The sequence below is a fragment of the Rhea pennata genome, chromosome 1 (assembly GCF_028389875.1).
Source record: "Rhea pennata isolate bPtePen1 chromosome 1, bPtePen1.pri, whole genome shotgun sequence".
NCBI lineage: Eukaryota > Metazoa > Chordata > Aves > Rheiformes > Rheidae > Rhea > Rhea pennata.
This window is the reverse complement of record NC_084663.1, coordinates 108,144,490-108,165,128: the sequence shown is the minus strand read 5'-3', so window position 1 is coordinate 108,165,128 and position 20,639 is coordinate 108,144,490. Positions and strand designations below refer to the sequence as shown.

The window sequence follows — 20,639 nt, the reverse complement described above, 5'->3', positions numbered from 1 at the left end:
TCAGTGTGACCCTGAAATGTCTAGACTTGTCGATATGGAGAAATAAGGCTTTTATGCAAGTTTTCAAATGCAGATCTGGCACTATGTAAAAGTTATCTCTTTCATTAGTCTGACAGTGGAGTAACTCTACCCACTCTACCAGGAGAAGAGAAATTCCTGCCCAACTGTACAGTGTAGAGTGCTTCCCTACTAGTAATGTCCTGAAACTGCCTTTCTTTTATTTCTTCATCTGAACACTTTCTCAGCTCTTAGCTTCATTCTATCAACTCCATTATCTTTGCCCTTTCTCTCCAGAACCCTACAATTTATGCCATACTTGTGCCCCACACATCCAACTTCCATTTTACTCGTCTCCTAAGCATACCAAGACACTACGCTTTGAAAGTCTCCCTCTCCATCTCAAGTAATCTCTAAGAAAAAGGTCTCCTCTGCATTTCTTTTCTTTGAGTACTCCTGGTTTAATCCCTTTCCTGCACAATAGCATGAGCATGCACAAACACACACAAAAGCACACATACAAACACTCACACATGTGCACACTTCCCTCCCAAAACAGATCCTCCTTCTGCTCTTTTTTGGTTCCTATCCCTGCAGACTTTTCCACGTTTTCCCCTATACTACTAGTTAAAGTTCATATACTTCCTTTGTACATTTCTGTGACCTTATTTCTAACTCTGCTTTTGCCTGTGCCTTACTTTGAAAGTTTTGTTTTCCCTCAAGATGTTTCATGCATTTGTTCCTCCATTGCCATTACCAGTGGTTCCCTTTTTGTTGATTAAAATGTTCTTTCTCTTTTCAAGAACACTTCTTTCTATCTGCCAGGTTACAGAAAAAAAAAAAAAAAAAAAAAAAAAAGGAAGAGCCTGCCATGCAGCCTAACAGATGGAGTATTGCAGCCTAATAGATGGAATATCAGCTCTATTCCCACATAGTGAATGACAGGATTTTTTCTGGACTTACTATAAATATCTCAGGTTGAGGAAGGAAGAGTCCTGATCTGGAGCTGAGTTGCAGAGAGAAAGAGGTCTCTCTTGCAACCTGCTGCCAGCTAGGCTGATTAGAAATCTTGCCAGACAACAAGCCTGACTCTAGCAGCCAGAACAAGAGGTGAAAAGAAAAGGCTTGGCTGGTTCTAAATCACACAACCATGTTGTTTCCTCCCTCTTTATTCTTTCCTTTTCGTGTCCAGCTGACAGCTGGAGATAGGAGAAGAAAGGCCTTGTCTCCCAGGCCACAAGTCCCATGACATGAGCTTTTCTCTGTCCCTAGAATTGCACATCCTCCTGGATGTCTCTGTGCCTAAAGCTAGAGTCATGGCCAGCACGCTGGTGCGTGCCAGTGCACGCCGTTCCCCCATTCCTTGCAAGTCAGTTGTGGTTTTTTTGATTCATTGCTGTTGAGAACTTTTTCCATGGTTTTTTGGCTGTCACTTATAAACCAGCATGAGGTGAATTAAACTGTGCTTTCTGCAACAGGCAAGGAAATAGTGACTACTCGCTGTGTACCCCACTGAGAAAGCACATGACAGACAATTCTTCCGCCCAGCAACCCAGTGAGTTTGAAAGCCACAACAAAGTGGCAAAAAATAGATGAGTTTGAAAGCAGTCAAGGGTCTTGAAATAATTTTTGTCCCATTCTTCTTTCTAATGAATTATTGACTAGAAAAAAAATAAGATCATAAAAAAAGAAAAAGAGAAACAAATGAGAAGAGAGCTTTTTCTGTAAGACCACTTTCCCACAAATAGAATTGTCTCAAATGGAGAAGTGGACAATAAGCAAGGAGAAGAGGGCTAAAGCAAGATGCTAAACGAGGTGAGCTAAAGCTCACCTTATTTCCACTAGCATCTTCCAGTAGCATTGTACATAAGATTTAGAACTGTCCATTTTGGCACAAGATATTTCAATCCTCTGCTAAAACATTGCAAGTAGCTTGTTGATATTTTGAAAAATTGAACTTACTAAATTCATTTGATCAAAAAAGCTATTTCTTTTTGTTTTGACAACTTACACTTGTCATTCTGACTGAAAGAAATTAAGTATCGTGACAATTTTTTTTAGATTGTGTCCTTAACCTCTGTGTTTTCCACAGAAAGAGATTATGCAAAACAGTGTTGTAAGTACACTGGATTCTGACATTTGAAAGAATTTGCCATGTCTATTACATTTTTATCCAACAATGAATGCAAAAATTTCTGAAGCAGACATGAATAAATCAATAAATACATCTTTGACACAATGAAATACATCTCTCTTCTGTTATGCACTATTGTGATGCAACTATATCGAGTTCATATTTTTAAAAGAAGTGTTTTTCAGCAATTATGTAGAATATTTTTCCATTCCAGTCTGTTATTATTTATAACCTTGTAACAACATTAATACCATGATCCTAATTCTGCTAAGCTATAAATACATCTTCTTTATTGGGGCATGCCATCTGGAATCAGAATTCTTTCAAAGAAATGTAAATAGCCAGCTTTCTTTTCATATCATACCATTAACTTTTTCTTTTTCTTTTTGAATTCACAGGTGGCAAAGGAGGGAAAAAGAAGAAAAACAAAAATACTGCCAAGCCCCAGAAAAATAATGGTTCAAACTGGGCCAATGTTCCCCTCCCACCCCCTCCCGTGCAGCCGCTTCCAGGCACAGAGCTGGAACACTATGGGGTGGATCAGCAAGAAGCAGGGTAATTTTTTTTTTCTTTTTCTGTTGAAGAAAAATCCGTGGTTTGCAGAAATGAGGCCTTTTCTGCCAAATAACAATATTATTCTGTTTTGTTTTTTCAAAAAGAGAGGGGCTTATCCTATAGCTTTTTTCAAGGCTATAGAAGAGGAATGTTTGAATAGCTTCTCTTGATGATGACTGAAGATGGAAATAAAAGTGACCTTGCTTCATCATCACATAGGGCTTCTGTGCGTACTCGTGCTGAGAAGTATCTTGCTTCACAGGTAGCTTAATTGAATTCTGTTGGACTGCTTGCAGATGATGGGACTCGGAGTGAGAAAGGATGACATAGTCTGGCTCTTTGTATTTTTTTGCTGGTTTGATGCATAGAAATATGAGAGCTAGCAGAACGAAAAAACTCAGTAAATTGGATTAATTTTAGAAGATCAACCAGTGGATAATAATCTTCTCATCGGCTTTTAGAAGAAATTTCATGGTTGAGAAAGGCATGCCATTTGATAGGCATTTCTTGAGTTTAAACAACTCTTGAATTTCTGGAACCTTACACTTACTTTTGGATAGCTTAAACTTGTTCTCAAGGACACAAAACCATATGAAAAGCACTAAAGAGGAAAGAGACATTTCCTGCACAGAGAGCAATTATGGAATGTTTTTTATAATGTGAAATTATTTGAATTATTATTTTATCAAGCTCTGAAGAAAAATCCAAGTATATATAGAAAAATGGTTTATTGTGGTCATCTCTGTTGGATTCTTTGAGAATCATTGGAGTTCTATCTGGGACAAATATCTACCTGTTTGAATTCATGGATTAATCAATATTTCCTAAGGATGAAAGATGCATTTTAATCACTGTAATAGCTTGTTGAATGAAAATATTTCAAATGCTATCTCCTTTATAAGGATAATCTGGTCATTACTACTTTTATGATGAAAATTAGAAGAAATAAATGTTAATATTTATTCCTTCAACTCCTTCAACTCAAATTGAATAATAACTAATTGTGTAAGTCGGGGGAGTCCCTTTTAAAATGAAATTCCATTCAGGCTGTATATGAGCTACAATTCCAAAGTAAATGTGAGGGACACTGTAAAACCTTACTGATTATAAGTGTTACTTAAACCTCAAGGCAAGCAGATCATAAAATCATTATGTTTTTTATTCTACTAAAAACGCTGAAACAAACGAGATAGTGTAGTTGTATTTCTCAGTTTTAATGTATTTCTCAGTATTGATTTACATCCTTAAAGGATCCCATACAACTATTTCACAAAAACTAATTATGCTATAGTAACCAAACAACTTTTATAATATAAAAGATAGGTAAATTGGCATATCTTCTCGTGAAAGCTTTGTAACAGAGGACTTGACTCCTCAGCTACGTAAAATATCTGTTATGTAGCTGTTATCTAGCTTGGTGACTTATTATTATTATAGTATTAGTCACCAAGATAAAACTGGTTATTTAAGGATAAATAGCCTTCCACATTCTCCAAAATTCTGATTGAATTTCTCCTTTATCTTTCAAATGACTCTTTTCTGGAATTTTTAAAAATATTTCATTAGTAGCAGTTGTAACCAGGTCTTCTAATATGCATCAGACCAATCAAAGGCAAAAAAGAAATTGAAAATTAGGCTTATAGTGTCAGTGCTGAGCTACAGTAATTTGCAACCAATTCTGCTGAACCCAGTGAAGTTGCAATGACTATACTTTCTGAGGATCTATTCAGTCTTAAGAGTCTTTCTTTCTGTATTCAGGAGCTGATCTTGTTTTTGTGTTTTTCAACATGCTAAAACATAAAGAATCATAAACTGCATTCCTTATGTTACCTTTAATATTGACATATTGGCAAGAAAACCTGGCAGGCTTTTTGTTTTTTAAAAACTGTTTTGCTCTGATGTATAGTATGTGTTAAAAGTACAGCATGTTTTAATTTTAGAATTCATTATATTCAGACATAATTATACTGTGAATAATAATTGAAAATGATCTTCCAAACAGAAAAACTTTAACAAAGTTCTTACAATATGCTGTGAAAAAATGAACATTTAGAACAATAAAAAAAAGGAAAGTGGCATCTAAAAAGAACGCTTACCTTTCTGTGCTTCTCTCCTCATAACTCTTGAATTCAAGTGCAAGATTCATTGGTATGGGCATCCCAAATAAATTAAACAGCTTTGGCACGTTATTTTGCTTACTAGAAATTAATACCAGAGGCCTGTTGATTAATAAATGCATAAAATAATCCTTAATAACAACAATTTTAAAAAGTCATCAAACTTACTTAGATAAGGAAGAAACAACACACACTCTTGGCTATTTCTACTGCCTTCTCCCCAGAAAAATAGAGGTCTGCATTCACTTCCATTCTTCCCTTGACTGCAACACACATAATGAAAGATGATCATTTTAATCCAAGTTATGGCCATTTTATATAGCATAGTGGATATTCTGATGTCTTCAGTTACTATTTAACCTACTCAGAAAGTCTGTTAATATTGATAGTTCCCAGGCAAGCTCTTTCCTGTGGAACTTTTCCTTTCTTCACAAAATCTGTGTTTGTTCCTTGTCGTCTTCCTCAATTTTCACTTGTATATATGGCAAAGACTTTGCAGTTTCTCTTTCTCTGTAGTAGCATATTCCAGTCAAGCATATTCCCTTTTGCTCCCTTTTCAGAGACAATGTTTTTGCTTGATTTTATCCAATAAATTTGACAGTAACCAAATGTGGATTATTTATTTATTATCATCTATTTATAATTTTGCACCAAAATATGTGTGACCTTGAACCAATCCAATAACAACAGTCTTCATTGGTTATTTTTATTTATTCCTATTGATTAAAACTTAAAGATGGAATATTAGCTGCTAGATATCAGCATATTTGATGGTTGTTTTCTGTCTTAAGAAAAAGAATGTAATGTCTTTTACATAAAAAAAAATCCTTTCTACCAAGACCTGAGGAGGGAAACTTTATTTGTTGCAATGATGTGTGTATTGAAACAAAAACCTATTAGCTGTTCAACTTATCTGTCACCTCTACTTTTTATTTTGAAGAATCCAGCCTATCAATAAAATAAGCAAGCCTATCCATACAATAAACCAAGCTTGTTAGTAGCAGACAATAGGAAACTAAAACTATTATAAAGATTTGTATTTTCTAAACAGAACTTATTTAGAGACTTAAAATTAATTATCATGAAATTACTATAAGAGATACCTAGTGAAGTCAAAGTGCTTAGATTTTGATGAGAAGTACTTGAAAGATGTTACATGTTTTTTTTGGCAAGTTGTGCCTACTGAGGAAACCAAAAAGGACAGGAATATGACCGATACTCATTATGCTATAGTTCTAGAAGTTCCAATAACTGAATAATTCAAATAAGAGGATATTAATATGTAGTCCTTTGCATTTGCTTTCTTGCAGATTTTATTTTAGTAAAATGCATATTAGAACTGGTGCCTTTTCAAACATTTTACATCATAAAGACAAAGGTTGTCATACTTGAAATCCTGAATCTCTATGTCTTGAACTTTGTGCTTAGCCTCGTTTCTATTTCAGATGAAATCTAGGTAAAGATACTCCTTTCTATTAAGGAATAAACTAGTAAGCTGATCAGTTGGGATTTGGAGCAAGTAGGGTCAAAAGCCAAGCACATCTAAAGATCATTTATGCATTACCAAAAGCTCACTAAGGAGTACCTTTCTGTCTTATGTCTTCTAAAGAGTAAGATATTATACTAAAGCACAGGATTGAGAGAGCGTGAAAATAAGCAACAGAGTTGTTGCACTGTAAATTTTTATCAGCATGGGTTAGGATGGTCCCTTCATCCTTTAGGTGGCAATGTCATGAGTGAATGTTTTAAGGAAAGACAAATTAATGCCTGTAATACACTTAATGCTAGTAGTACCCTAACTGTCTCTTAAGGAATTACATACATGTCATATAACATTTTCTTAAAGCTTCATGTTATAAGTTTGTAATGATAAAAAATCAATTACCCCAAAACTCCTAAATGCCAGTGGTAAGATACAACGTTTATTTGCCCTTTTGTACACATGCATATGTGTGTGTATCTATAGATAGATGAAGTGATAGCGCCTTGAATTACAGGATATTCTTTGAAAGACTTCCTGCTAATTGAGATTGTTCTAGCTATTCTAAATCTGAACTTTCAAGTAGAGTACAAACTTTTGAATAAACAAAAAGAAGTGTCATTAATTTTTGAAATTATTTGGTTTTGTTCAAAGTAGATGGTCCGCTCATAATAGTTTTTAAAAAAACAGTTTTAAAAGCTCTCTGTTTTCGTAACTTTTTTGTAACCCAACTTCACTTGAGAAAATTGGCAGTGATACATCTTTCTCTGGTAAATTGGTAATATTAATTGCTTCCAAGTAAAGGGCCTTAAAGGAGTATTCTTTAAGCAGGTTTGAGAAATTAACTGTACAAGTCAGTGCACTATCTGCCTGTATTGCAAACAAAACGTATACCTCGTTACGAGAGAAGTCCACAGTTCTTGAAGGTGGGTAGAAAATAGCAAAAGTGACTCATGATCCTTGGGGAATAGTCTTTAAAGTATGAGGTGATGCTGACGGTGAAGTAGCTGTGATAGCCTTCGATTGTCTGGCTGTCTTTTGAAAGGCACTACCTACCCCTGAAGTGCTCTGGAATACACTGGGAGTTAGGAAGAAATGTGTGCAGATGCTCACTGCGGATTGCCAGGGATGTTTGAAGACTGAAACAATAGCAAGTGTTGAGATTTTCCTGGTGTGATTGCCGGCAGAGCAGTACACAACTGGAGCGATGTTCAGATTAGAGAATTATTCTGGCGAGATAATGCTGAGGATATGACCATGGTCAGTAGGGGCCAGAGATCCTGGATGATGCTGATGTCATGAAGGGACAGGGTACTGGGATGATATTGTGATATAAAAGTGGATTGAAAGTTCCATGATGAGGACAGAGAGAAGGAGGGATTGAATCACTTGCAAAACATAACAAGTGGTAGTAGACTATAAAGCTTCTATTTCTGACCTTGATCAGTAGAGCATATCATCTCTTAAACCTTGGTGTAAGATTAAAAATTCCTCCAGATAAATGTTATATCCATCAGAACATTTCTTATATGTGAAGAGAGAAGAAATGACGTATATATTGCTAGCTGTTAATATTTTAATTTATTTTGAGGCATGTGTTTTGAAAATACTCTGAAATTTAGCGCTGTCTAGGTAAGTCCCATTAAAGACTGGTTATGAGGTGAGGTGCTAGCAGAGTTTTCAAGATGTATCCTAGATTTATCTTACCAGCTAGCACTGGTACGCAGCATATGGTTAGGGTGGGTGCTACTACAACATGAATGTATTAATGAATACATGTGTATGTTATAGTATATGGATATATAATATGTTCATGTTATGTGTGTGAATATCATATATGTTTGTGCGGTGTGGAAAGATCATAATCAATGTGGAAAGTGTAGCTTCTTATTTAAGCTACAAAATAAGTAAAATACAACAAATTTATAAATGGGGGAAGATGGGAGTTCGTATGCATGTAAGTGCAAGTGTATAAAGCTCACTCTGTGTTTTAAGAATGGTTTTATTTTCATGTCTAGTTAAATCTTCAATGCATTCTTCTAGGTTAATAGTCCAGAAAGTGAGTTAGTTCATTTTTGTTAGTGAATGTGTAGTACCATTATCTTATCAACATTAACAAATGTGATAACAGATCTGTAATTTTTTTGTTGCACTACTTGAACAAGTTGCTTAGCAGTTGTGGGAAAAAATTAAACAGAATCAGTAAAGGTCATCTGAGCAATTATAATGCCATTTTCAATAAATGTTAAATCTTGCACTGTCTGCAAGTGCTTAAATTGTAGCAAAAAATCCTGTATACCCTCTCCTGCACTTCCGAGATGAGATTTGATATGTGCTAAGTTTACTTGGTTTTTATTTTAGATATGACAGTGATGGTTGGTGTCCACCTTTGCCAGTTCAGACCTACTTACATCAGGGCATGGAGGATGAGCTTGAAGAAGACGATGATCGCGTTCCCACACCTCCTGTCCGAGGGGTAGCTTCGTCACCTGCAATCTCCTTTGGCCAACAGTCAACTGCAACTCTCACGCCTTCTCCACGAGAGGAGATGCAGCCAATGCTTCAAGCCCACCTTGATGAATTAACTAGGGCTTACCAGTTTGATATAGCAAAGCAGACATGGTAAATGTTTGAAGGGGGCACCTGCAGTCTGGGAAAGAAAGCATAATAATAATGTATTACTTAATGACATATCTATTAACTGTATTCATCAACATTTCAGTCATGTTTACAAAACCATAAACTAGAAGAAGAAATAGCAAGCGTGTATCTCCAGTGCAGAGGCCTTAAATATTAATGGATGCTTCTTAATACTTAACTCTTAATAATGTATTAAATCCTGACTAAAACCACGTCAAAATTATATTAATTTGGAGTTTTGGTGTATACTCAGCTGCCTGGTTATCACCCATCTACTGGCAATTTTTATCTGTGCAGTTCAAAATGCTATCTTTTCAGGTTAGGAAAAGAAATTAATTTATTAGGATTTTCAAAAATACTGAGGTTCTAAGTCTCTAATTAAAAATAAGGCCAGTCACTTACAACAGCAGTATAGAAGTTTTTACCTTGTGTTGCAGGAGTGTTCGTGTGTCTGACATACCTGGAAAATTTCTGATTCAGAGTGAGAAAATCAGAAATAGCAGGAAGGAAGTTGTTAGAATTTACCGAATGGATCTAGTGTTTTAGAGTGCTTTTTGCCTATTTAGAATGAGGGGCAAGCAAATATCACAGTAACATTTTCACTGTAAAACAAACAGAAGCAATCTCTTCAGGGACCGCAAAAGAACTTGTCAACTGCACAGGACTGGGGAAACGGTGAAGGTCAGTTGCTTTCTGGATATTCCCTAAGTGGCAGTTGTCCTTTTAAAACTTTCCTACCCAGACGGAAAAAAAAAAAAAAAAAAAAAAAAAAGAGAGAGAGAGAAAGAAAAAAGAGCTTGAGAATCTCAGAGGATAAATGTACAGCTAGTTACTCAGTGGCACTCTGCCAGGGAAGAAGCAAGCTTTCGTTGCTGGTAAATAAAGCCATGGCGTTATTCAGCTTGAGCTGCCATAAATAGATGCGGCAGGTAGGCAGGCTGTGCCAAAGTGAAGCCAGCTGTTTTCCCCGGACGCCGCCGAAGCCTCGAGGCTTGTCTGCAATCTGCGCTCAGTCCACAGGATACTTGGGTATCCTGCAACGCCGCGCTGCCAAGCGCAGTGCCCCCTGGCAAGCCTGTGGGACAGACCCAATTCCCAGGCAGCCGCGAAACCTGGCCTGTCGAAGGTGGCTGCCCCCCGCGCCAGCGCGCGGACGCGTGCCCGCTCCGTGTGCTGCTGCCGCGTTTTGCAGCTGCTACGCTCCCTGCAGCCTGCACGTGCCCGGCCGGCGGCTGGCAACGCTCTAGCAAAGCGTCTTGCAGCTGCGGGTAGAGGTCTTGCTCCCTTTTTGGTGCTTTGAAAATGGACTGGGAACTTGTGTGAGGTCCTTAGGAATATAGATTCTAAAGTCACTCTTGTGTAAGGTCACGGAGCAGTAACTGAAGCTCTGGAAAAATTATAAAGGATGTAGCAATTTTTTCATATTGGCATCTTACATCAGGTTTGGGGATCAATTTAGGTGGTTGCAAATAGAAAGGATTTTTGCAGACATGGACTTGTTTACTGTTTTGATATTGCTTGGCTGTACGCTTCTTGTGCTGTTAAAGGACCTAGCAATAAACACAAAGTCAGTGGAAAACCACCTCTGTCTGGAATGAGAAGGAAGATTTCTTACTCTGTTTTCTTGTCATCAAATTAACCTGTCCACTGTAGAGGGGGGAAAAAAAATAGCAGGATGAGACTGATCGGATAAATTTCTGTAGGAGTAACAGAAGATAAATTTAGAGACCCACCAACTGGAGATTTAAGAGAGAACACATTAGAGATTACTGTAAAAGTGCATAATCATTATGGCTTTGATCCAGCAAATCACTTAAGTATATGCTTAACTACAAATACGTGAGAAATTGACTTCAGTTGTTCTATCACATGCTTAACATTAGGCATATACTTAAGTATTCTTCTTGATTGGGAGCTAATCATGCTGTTTACTGCACGTTAGTTAGATCTTAGTGTGCTTTTCTCCAGTGTTGTGAACACTATATACCTAAGAACCAGTGTCCAGACAGAAAAGCATTCAAGAGTTGCTCATTAGAAGGGGGCTGTATATCAGAATGGAACCTTTTGCTTTGTAAATTAACTTCATAATATGGAATAATTTAAAAAACACACCAAGGTGGAAAGAGAGTCCACCAATCCATGTTCCAATATATTTGCCTTGACATTCTCAGATCCACTGAGAATCTGAGACAAGACTTCTTGAATATGAGAATTGCTAAATTTATAAAATATAGGTAATATTGCAGCACAAAGTTATCATGAAATTTAAAAATATTAGAGGTAGGTAACCAAACAGGTGACAGTTGTATTTTTTTCCATGAGAGAGGTGTCTAAGTGAAGGACTAGCAGAATCCTGAATCCTCTCCCTGATTCTGCCAATTTGAATTAGGTCACAACACCGCATGAATAGCCCCTATGGATTCCCATGTGCCTACATTCACAAATCCAAGTGTAGTACACTGTCTTGTGCCAAGGCCAGTGATGTGTGGGTCCCCTAGGACAGCTTGCTGTGGACCTGTAGCGCTATGGAGAATGCTGCGCTCTTAGCTGGCAGTTCTTCTTTTCCTCTCCAGTGTCTCAGAGACCTCTTACGTGAAAATCCAAGTACACTGATTGCCCATTGGCCATTTAGCTATCCTGTGTGTGCTTTTTAACTTTGTTTTTTTGTGATTGCTACATGCAATAATTTCACACATGTGCTGCAGTTAAATCAATTAACCTAGTTGGAGTAAAGCCAAATAAAAAGGCCTCATTGATGATGGGTTCTTTGTATTTGAACATTTCTTTCGTCCTTCAGGTCATTTCTTCCTCTTCAGGGTGAGTTTTACATAACAGCATTGAGTCTTTTTAAGCAGAAGGAGTGAAATTTAAATTGTTTTGGCTTGAAGATGTGAAATGCAAGGTGGAATACTGAGTGAGACACTTATGTGCTAGTTTAGGATTCTCAGCTGTGCTTTTCCATGCACATGGATTTCTCTGGTCTCTATGTACTTCAGTTACTCATCTGTAAAAGGGTAATCTTATCCTTCCCTGCCTTACAGGAGGAGGAACTATGTTTAAGATTGGAAAGAGCTTTGGTATTGTGGTAATGACTTATTAGAGCTATGGTAAATAACTGAATTATCTTTTCTTGAGTCTGACCTAACAAACGCATTCTGTAAATATTTTTTGAGATTTACTGAGAGGCTAATCTTTTACTGACCATGAGGTACAAAGTCTCATCCATTCTTACGATGTTTTTGTGTTTGTTTGTGTAGGCACATCCAAAGCAATACACAACCTCCTCAGGCTCCCATTCCACCTCTAGGATATGTATCTGGAAACATTATTTCGGATTTGGAAACAGATGTTCCAGATGATGATGAGGACGATATTGAAGAGGAAGCTGTAGAAATCACTAGGCCACTAAGAGGTCTAGAGCATACTCCAGGCTCCAGTATGGACAATCTAGACAGCTCTGTGACAGGTAACCAAACATAGTAAACACTGACACCAGCTTGTTTGTAATGGTAAAATACATTATCAATCAAACACTTTATAAGTGAAAATTTATTCCACTCTATTTCTGTAACATTTAAAATGTGTTAATATTAAACACTAAACTTAAAGAAGGATTTGAAAATACTTTGCTGCAAAATGATAAGAAAATCCATGAATTTTAAAAAGCTTTAAAGACTTGAAAGAAAACTCAATTATATCCTCGCTTTCATGAAAAGTTCACTCTACTGGAGAAGCAAGTCAGTTATATAGAAAGGAGGGGGAAGACTTTGGCTTAGGAATATATTATTCATAAATCAGGAGCAGCATAAGAAGTGTTACCTTAAAACACTTTTAGATATGTTGCTGGGTAAATGCTTTCACAGATGAACTTATGGAAGTTAAAAGGCTTCAAAATAAGTGTAGTTAGATCAGCATAACATTTTTTGTAGGATAAATAAAACATTCATGTAGGGAAATGTGTATTTTGAACATACTTCATATTAATGAATTTAGTAATTGTTCCCTTTCACTGAAGTAACGTGTTGCTTCCATGGAAAGGTTGCAAGGGTGACCAAAGAGGACCTAGAAAGGCATGCTAAGCTAATGCACAGGGTCTGAATTAATAAACTTGCTGTTAATGAAATATAGGCAGCAAAACATATTTTTGAGAAATACAGATTTCATATGGGTGCAATGAACTTTTATAGACATCAGCACATTTCCACTTAGGTTGTACTTGGGCTTCTATGTAATAATAGATATTCATAAGGTACAGCTGTATTGGAGACCCAAATGCGTATAGTATCGGTAGCTCTTAAAAGCTGGTGTGTGCTTCTTCAGTCTTTGTTCCCTATGGAAGAGCACTAATTGTTATTTGTACCTTAAGGGAGACTTACTCCCTGCAACTCATTACTGCAGCATTGCTTATTTTCATCTCATCATTCTGGACTTTGGAAATTCTAAGAATTTTGTACCCTTATTTAAACATTGCTGTCTTGAAAACACTGCAGGAATATGTCAGTGATGGAGCATCAATACCTATAATTTTCTTCCTTTTCTCTTGTTGAATTAAATAGTGTATTGCTTTATCCCCCTTTCCAGGTTTTCCTGCACCCTCGGGCCAGATTGCTTGCCAATCTAATTAAGATTTAAGAACTGTGGCTCTACTGCTGTGATTTGAAATCCAGATCCAACTGAAAGCTGTAGAGTTAAAGTTTAAATCCCTGAATTCAGAAGGTTAACTTATTAGTGCATGAGTATGTTAAGTCACTTTGCTTGAATTTCCAGTGTAATCTCCTTCAGGCTATAATTCTGCATATTTTTGCATATCTCAGTAATGGCTCAAAAGCCTTTCCATTAGGGATGCAGTAAAGGTTTTGCACTGGTATTACAGGAATAAATAAAAAAATCAGATTGATACATATTTTTCCTTTGGTATGTATTAATATGTCAATGGTGATATATCTATAAAGCAGAAAATGGATGTTTTGTGTATTTACATTTTCAACTAAATTGTGGACCAGCCTATCTAGCGCAAAGTAAGGTAGAGCTGTGTTCGTGCTCCAGTTCATAGACTTCTGTGCTCGTTACAATTTATCCTTTTATGAAGCATGTTTTCCTAGTTAGAAGTGCTGTTTATTTATTGGAGTGTTAAAAACTTGCTGGCATTTTTTTTTTTTTTTTAGAAGTTAGGCAGAATCTAGTAATGTAGACTGGAATTGTACTTAAAGTGATCTAAATGCATTCTCTCTCCTTCCCACCACCATTTTGGTGTTGGCTTATGCAACTGAAAAATAATGTTTTTCTTTTGCTTTTGCGTGTTTAATTACTAGCTGGATCAGTTTCTTGATCTGCTTCACTGAATGGCAACATGTTGGCTGGTGCTACAGGAAGGGAACATGCAGCTGGAAGGAAAGGAAAGGAACAGGCTGCCCCTATTGCTTATAGCCTACATCTAGATTGACTTAAAATAGTTATGAAACTATGAAACTGTAGCCTTGCAAAAAGGCTACAGTTAATCCTGTTTGTTAATCTAAATGACCTATAAAATCACAAACTCTCCAACTGAAAAAAACACTTGTGTTTTCTTCAATTATTATATGGGCAAAGCCTCAATTTTCTGAGTTGGATTTGTTTTTTCCGGGGGGTTGGGAGGAAAGGGAGGAAATTCCTTATTATACATGTGGGAATAGTTTCAAAGGAGAATTTTAATTTTTGTGTACATATTTTCGTTAACCCTTCCAGGTTGATTTTTAATGTTCAGGAGGATATATAACATATTGTATCTTTTGTTTCTAAACTGTTTCTCATTCTTTAATTTATTTGCCTTTAGAATACTGCAGAATACCATTCTTTTCCACATTTCTAACTTACTCACTGGTTCTTGCCGCTGCAAAAGTTTGAGCGACTTCTTTTCGTAGAATGACTTGATTTGGATGATTTGAACCACCATTTTCCTAGGAATTTAGACACTACATTTTCACTTTAAACTTTATTTTAGAAAAGAGAAGCAAAATAAAACAGCTGACCTGGAAGAAGCAGTATTTCCTTTCATTTTTAAGTGTGTTCTGTGAGTTCAGTGTTTGAGAGGAAATTAAATTGACATTCCTAGATACAGACTTCCTCAGAATAGATTTGCCATACCGTGTGCAGGAAGAGTTTCCTCGCTGCGCGCTATTAGCATGCCTCAGCGATGACTTGAAGACCCCCACTCTAGGAGCGAAACAGTACTTTGTTCTTTATGGTTGAGCTGCATCTGAGGTTTTCATCCAGTGCCAAATGTGGGATTCTCTTTGGGGAACACTGGCTCTGTGTGAACTGAACTCAAACTGCTAAATTTCTCTGAAACCCCAGTGTTGCTCCTTTAAATTGTTTAAAAGTCAGGTTGTCTTCCAGGCCCTTGAGTTTTAGTTACGGCTAACTGAAGGTTCAGACAGGGATTTAATCTGTGCTTTTAAGCTTTTCTTTTTGCAGGTGGCAGAAACATAACGTTGACATGTATAATAAAGTGAAAAGAAAGGAGGAGCTCACAGTAACTGTACCATAACATTTTCCAGATATTGCAAAGGAAACTCAAGGAGGGAGATTTAGATTGGAACATTTGGGAAATGGAATATGAAATTAAAGCTGAAGTTTTAATGTGTTTCCAGCATGGTTCGTTAGGATACTAAGTTGTTGATTCTGATTAAAAAAGAAAGAAAAAACAGAAAAGCAGCTCTACTGCTTTTTGACTTCTAATTAACAATCACTGAGGTTTCTTTTTGCTTTCATAGACACATTGCAATATGCTTTTTCTTTTGCTTATGTTTAATGCCTGCATTTATAATGAATTGCTGTGCAGAATGATGGCCTGAATTGTCATGGAGAGTCTGTTGTATTATTCTACGTTAATAGACGTAATTAATTGCATAAAATGACTATTTAAGAAATTGACTTGCTTGTCACTGGAAAGACCCTTAGGTTCTGTCAAACCAAATTGTTATTGTTTGGGGAGGTTCCTTGCCCTCTCCTTACCCTCCCTTCCACCAGCTTCACAGCTTTCCCATTAAGCAGAGCTGGTAGTGGGAGCTCTTGTATCTTCAGTCCTGGTGCATTGTTACTGGGGTAAGAAAGAGATACATCAGTTAACTTGAATGGAAATTATAACAAGCCCCTTTTCTGCCTAACAAACCGATAGAAGCAGAGGGTTATTCTTGTAAACAGTACTTCTGCATATGGATACCAAAAATTATTTTCAAAAATTATATAAAGCTGAAATTATGAAGATCTCCATAAGATGTGTAGCTTCACCAGGGAGAAAAATCCCTTATTTGGCATGTTTTGGACTTGGTTTAAAAAATCACTCTGAACACTGTGTATATGGTAAAAAGCGTTCATTCATTGTATCTGGGACCAAATAGAATAATTCTTGAATATTACACAAAATCATTTTCATAAGCCATATTTTACTAAGGCAGAGTTCACTATTTGTATTGATTTGCTTAGGGATACCTATTGCAAAAAGTTTTATTTTATAAGCAGTTAGACAGATTACATTCAATAGGAAGAATGTGTTTCATCGATTAAATATGTGCTCAGAAAATAGGAAACTGCTAGTTTTTGTATCTCATAAAAATGGTAATGTAACAATTAGCAGGGTCATATTATAAAGCACAGACTTTACTCTAGCTTAATGGATCTAGGGATATGCATTCATCAGCAAGGATGGATTTAGCATAAAATGACATGTAAATGAATTGATGACTGATCATAAATTAATTTTAGTGCTGAAGATGTAATAGAAACACAGCAAGATGCCACTTTATCATAGTACTTTACTGCTCAGCAACATTTGAGGGACTACTTAATGTTCTATGTGCATTTCTTCTCTAACGGCTTGAATATATTTCAGAATTTTTTGTGCCTTTCAGCAATATGGAAACCAAAAAATCTAGAAAGATTGAAAATGCAAACACAAATAAATTTGGCTAAGTGGCATAAATTCATTTTTCATTAAATGTTTATAAGGGTAAGGGCATTAATTATGGTTGGACCTAAGAAGTGCCAAATAGTATATATGTTTTGCTTTATTTTATTGAGGGTTTCCTGTCCTAAAATCACAATTTTAAAACATAAACATTTATTTCAGGTAGGTGTATATGTATAAATATTTGGGGGCATGGAGGAAGTATAATGTAAAGTGTAAGTCTAGGTATAATTTATGAAGTGTGATCATGTTTATCGTCTTTATTCAACACCTTCCATTATTCATTTGTATTCTAATAGTACAGTAGCTGTTGCCCCTTTTGCTTCCATCACTTCCACTGAAGCTGGTGTACATTATTTCTTTATAATCATATCAACAGTCAGATACGCCCAAAAGAGGATAAAGTTTTTCTCTTGTACAAAGGCTAGAAGAATTCTGTAACTGATTTCAGCTAAAGTAGGCTCAATTCCAAAGAACTTCATCCATGCTTCACAAACCTCAGCAGTCTAGCCTCGATTCCTTAAAAACCTGCAAAGAAGTAGGGATTTAATATTAGCATGTGTGTAATGATCTTATGATGGAAAGCACATAAACCTATACACACAAGTCCCACTGACATCAGTAGTTAAATTTAAGCATGCACATTGAGTTAGCCTACAGAAAAGTATCTAATGGAATTTTCAAAAGCATTTGGTTTGTTGTGAGCAGCTTTTATTTCCCAAGTGCATTAGATTTTTTTTTAACAATAAAGCAAGTATACACTTTACATAGAAAAAAGGCATCTTTATTGCTTGCAAAATGCCACTAAAAGTGGTAGCTTGCAGTCTACAAGAAACTAACACCTCTATTCTCCTCAGTCCTCACCTTTTCGTAAGAGTAAAAAAGCTTTCTGTTTGTGTTAGCACCAAGAAATATTTTATGGGACAAGAAAACAGAGTTCAACTTTTCACAGAGTTGATTTTTTTCTGCATAAAGCATTTACTGCTACTGTCAGCAAGAGTAAAATTTACAGTTGCCAGCAAGCGTAAAAACTCAAATGTGCTCTTGAAAAACAGTGAGCTGCATGTAAAGGAGACGCTAAAAGCCTGTTTCATTCCATTTGAAAATGCACAGTTGATCTGAAAAGGATGTCAGCATCACTTATTCTGCTTTTATTCAGAGAGAAACAAATGTGCATCTGATTTGAAAAACAAGAGGCCAGCGAATGCCGTTAAACAGGCAGTCACCATGTGTGCTACGTTAATGCAGCTGCGTGGTGGCCTGGGGTGCCCAGGCTGGACTCCAGCACTCTGTTGCTTATCGGGGAGTGTCTTCACCTCTGGAGGGCAACCAAGGGCATTGCTGCTTACACAAGCTTTAGTGGGGAGAAAAGTGTTTATTCGGAAAAACTGAATAGCTCAGGAAGCCATAGAAATAATGTAGAGTTTGCACTGTTAGCTACCTAGTCATCGGTCACTGCAGACCGATGGTAGCTTGCCAACTTAGGCAGTTATGACATTTCACTTCAACTTCCAGTTTGCAGGTGGCCCAATAACCAGAAACAGCATCACTGTTTGTATTGGTTATCATCTGTGTTGGCGCTGTGAGCAAGTGTGAGCAAGTGAAGCTCATGTCCGTACGAGAATTGAGCTATGCTTCCACCCTGGCAGACTGGCGCATGCAAGGTGAAGGTGGTGAAGGCGAAGTGATGCATGTGCAGAGCATGGGAATGTACAGAAGCTCAGGGAACAAGTCTTTCTGATAAAATTAACTAGTACATGTCTGAAAAATTGGCAGCCTGATAACAGCACTCCATTGATAATTTATATTTAGGTCTTGTTAAGAAAGCTTGGCATGCTTGTGCATTCATGGAATGATAGGTATACCATGCATCAACTTCTGCATGTTCTCCGGTATGTTAAAATGTGGATTATTTTGGAGGACAGGATGACCTTCAGTCCAGTCCTTTTAAGAGCAGATGGAAAATAGCAACTCTTCCTACATATGCCCTGGAAGTATCCCATTCAAAAGGGTTGAATAACTAGTTGGCAAGTGGAGAAAATGTGAGCAAATGGAAACTTAGTTTCCTTTAATACATCCCTAGTCTTGCCCCTGTGATCTTGAAAAGCTATGTATATTCATACATATTCTGTTCAGTGTATTTTTATATATTCGTATATATGTGTGTGTGTGTGTATATATATATATATATATATATATATATATATTTGTGTGTATATATACATGTGTATCTACATATATATAAATATATATATGGAATAGGTTATAGAATATAAAAAGCTTAGGCCCTGATGCAGGAAACTAACCTGAGCTTTTTTCCTTTGATATCTATAGGTCTAGTAACATTTTTAAGTTTCAGCTTATGCTTAAATGTTTTGCAGAATGTATGTGTCCATAAGCAATTGTTTGAAAAAGTCCTCTGGTATTGCATTTCACTTTCTTACATCTTTGTGTTTTATCTCTAGTATCTCTTTTCATACATCATCAATAACTTTTGCCAAGCCTTTTTACTGTCCTTTCAGTATGATGTCGCATTACACTTTGTTAGTTCAGAAATGGTCTTCTCAGAGGATATTCAGTTTCAGCTTTCCTTTGCTTCCTTAAATCTGTCTGCATCAGGTCAAGTCTGGAAATTAACAATTTTGTGTGTGCTCTTGGCAAGCAGCATCAAACTCTGTCACTCTCTGTTGCACTTAACACTCTTTCTGCCTGTCAGAGCTCCGTACACCTCTTCAGCTTCTTTTCTTGTATCTTAGGGGTGCATGGACATGTGTTATTATAGCCTGCCACTTTGCTGACATGAAAAGATTTGGTGACTGCAATATCACAAAATAATCCATTGTTCTTGTTTTTCTGGTGCAGGGTGATGCTAACTAAATTGCTATTTTCATTTGTTGCAATTTATGACTTATTTTGGCTGGATATTTTTAAAATTTTGTACCACCACTAATCATTTAGTCTATCAATTTGGTACTAATAAGCAGATCACTATTGATTTGCTAGTTAACAATTTTTAACAAAGTAATCCTTTTGTGCTAGAAAGGGCTTTAAAGAACATGTCTTACAATGCTATGCACCTTACACACTTTTACTTAAATTCATCTGTGCTAGCCGAATAATAAAGTCAGGGCCATCATGTCTTTCTCCACATGTGTCTTTTAATACCTTGGAAAGTCAGTTCTCTGGAGGTTCTCATTGGCTTACTGAGCTTTGTTTTTTTTTTTTTTTTTTTTTTCAATATATGCATGCCAGGGTTTTTAAAAAGTAGCCTTTGGATACTTCAAGATAGTAAGATGCCTGACCTGTCTCAGAACAATATGCTGTGCTTACACAATACCATGCAGTGCCACGCAGTGGTAGTAACCTAGGGCCCCAAAGCAATCTGGTAGCTCTGTCCTTCAGCTGGACTTGGTAACCAACTAGCACGATTGCCCTCTACCTGGAGCAAAGCTAGTTGTTTGGTGCTAGCTTGTATTTCCTTGCCTCACACTCCACTGCGTGGAGCCACAGTGTAGCTATACCCAATGACCTTTACGTGTGATTTTCAGAAGCGCGGAACACTCTCGGCTCCATTTGAAACCAACAAACAAAACAAAATTTCAGTACTTGAGAAAAAAAACTAACTCAGTGGGAGCTTTGGAAACTACATATTGTACTGTATGTAGAGTGATTGATCAATGCTTCGCGTGCTAAAAGAAAAAGGAAATAAAAATGAAGAGCAAAATCCTTCCTTCAGTATTTTACTCTTTACATTTTAATTATGTCAAGCCT

General features: G+C 36.7%; 1 protein-coding gene across 1 annotated transcript in view; it reads left to right on the top strand.

Annotated features, from left to right (window-relative positions):
* ROBO2 (roundabout guidance receptor 2) overlaps positions 1-20,639 on the top strand; it is a 410,894-nt gene that overhangs the window by 370,993 nt on the left and 19,262 nt on the right. The window contains exons 24-26 of the mRNA XM_062574966.1: positions 2,530-2,686; positions 8,645-8,905; positions 12,181-12,389. Of these exons, the coding sequence (XP_062430950.1) occupies positions 2,530-2,686; positions 8,645-8,905; positions 12,181-12,389 (627 nt within the window). The remainder of the gene's footprint in view (positions 1-2,529; positions 2,687-8,644; positions 8,906-12,180; positions 12,390-20,639) is intronic.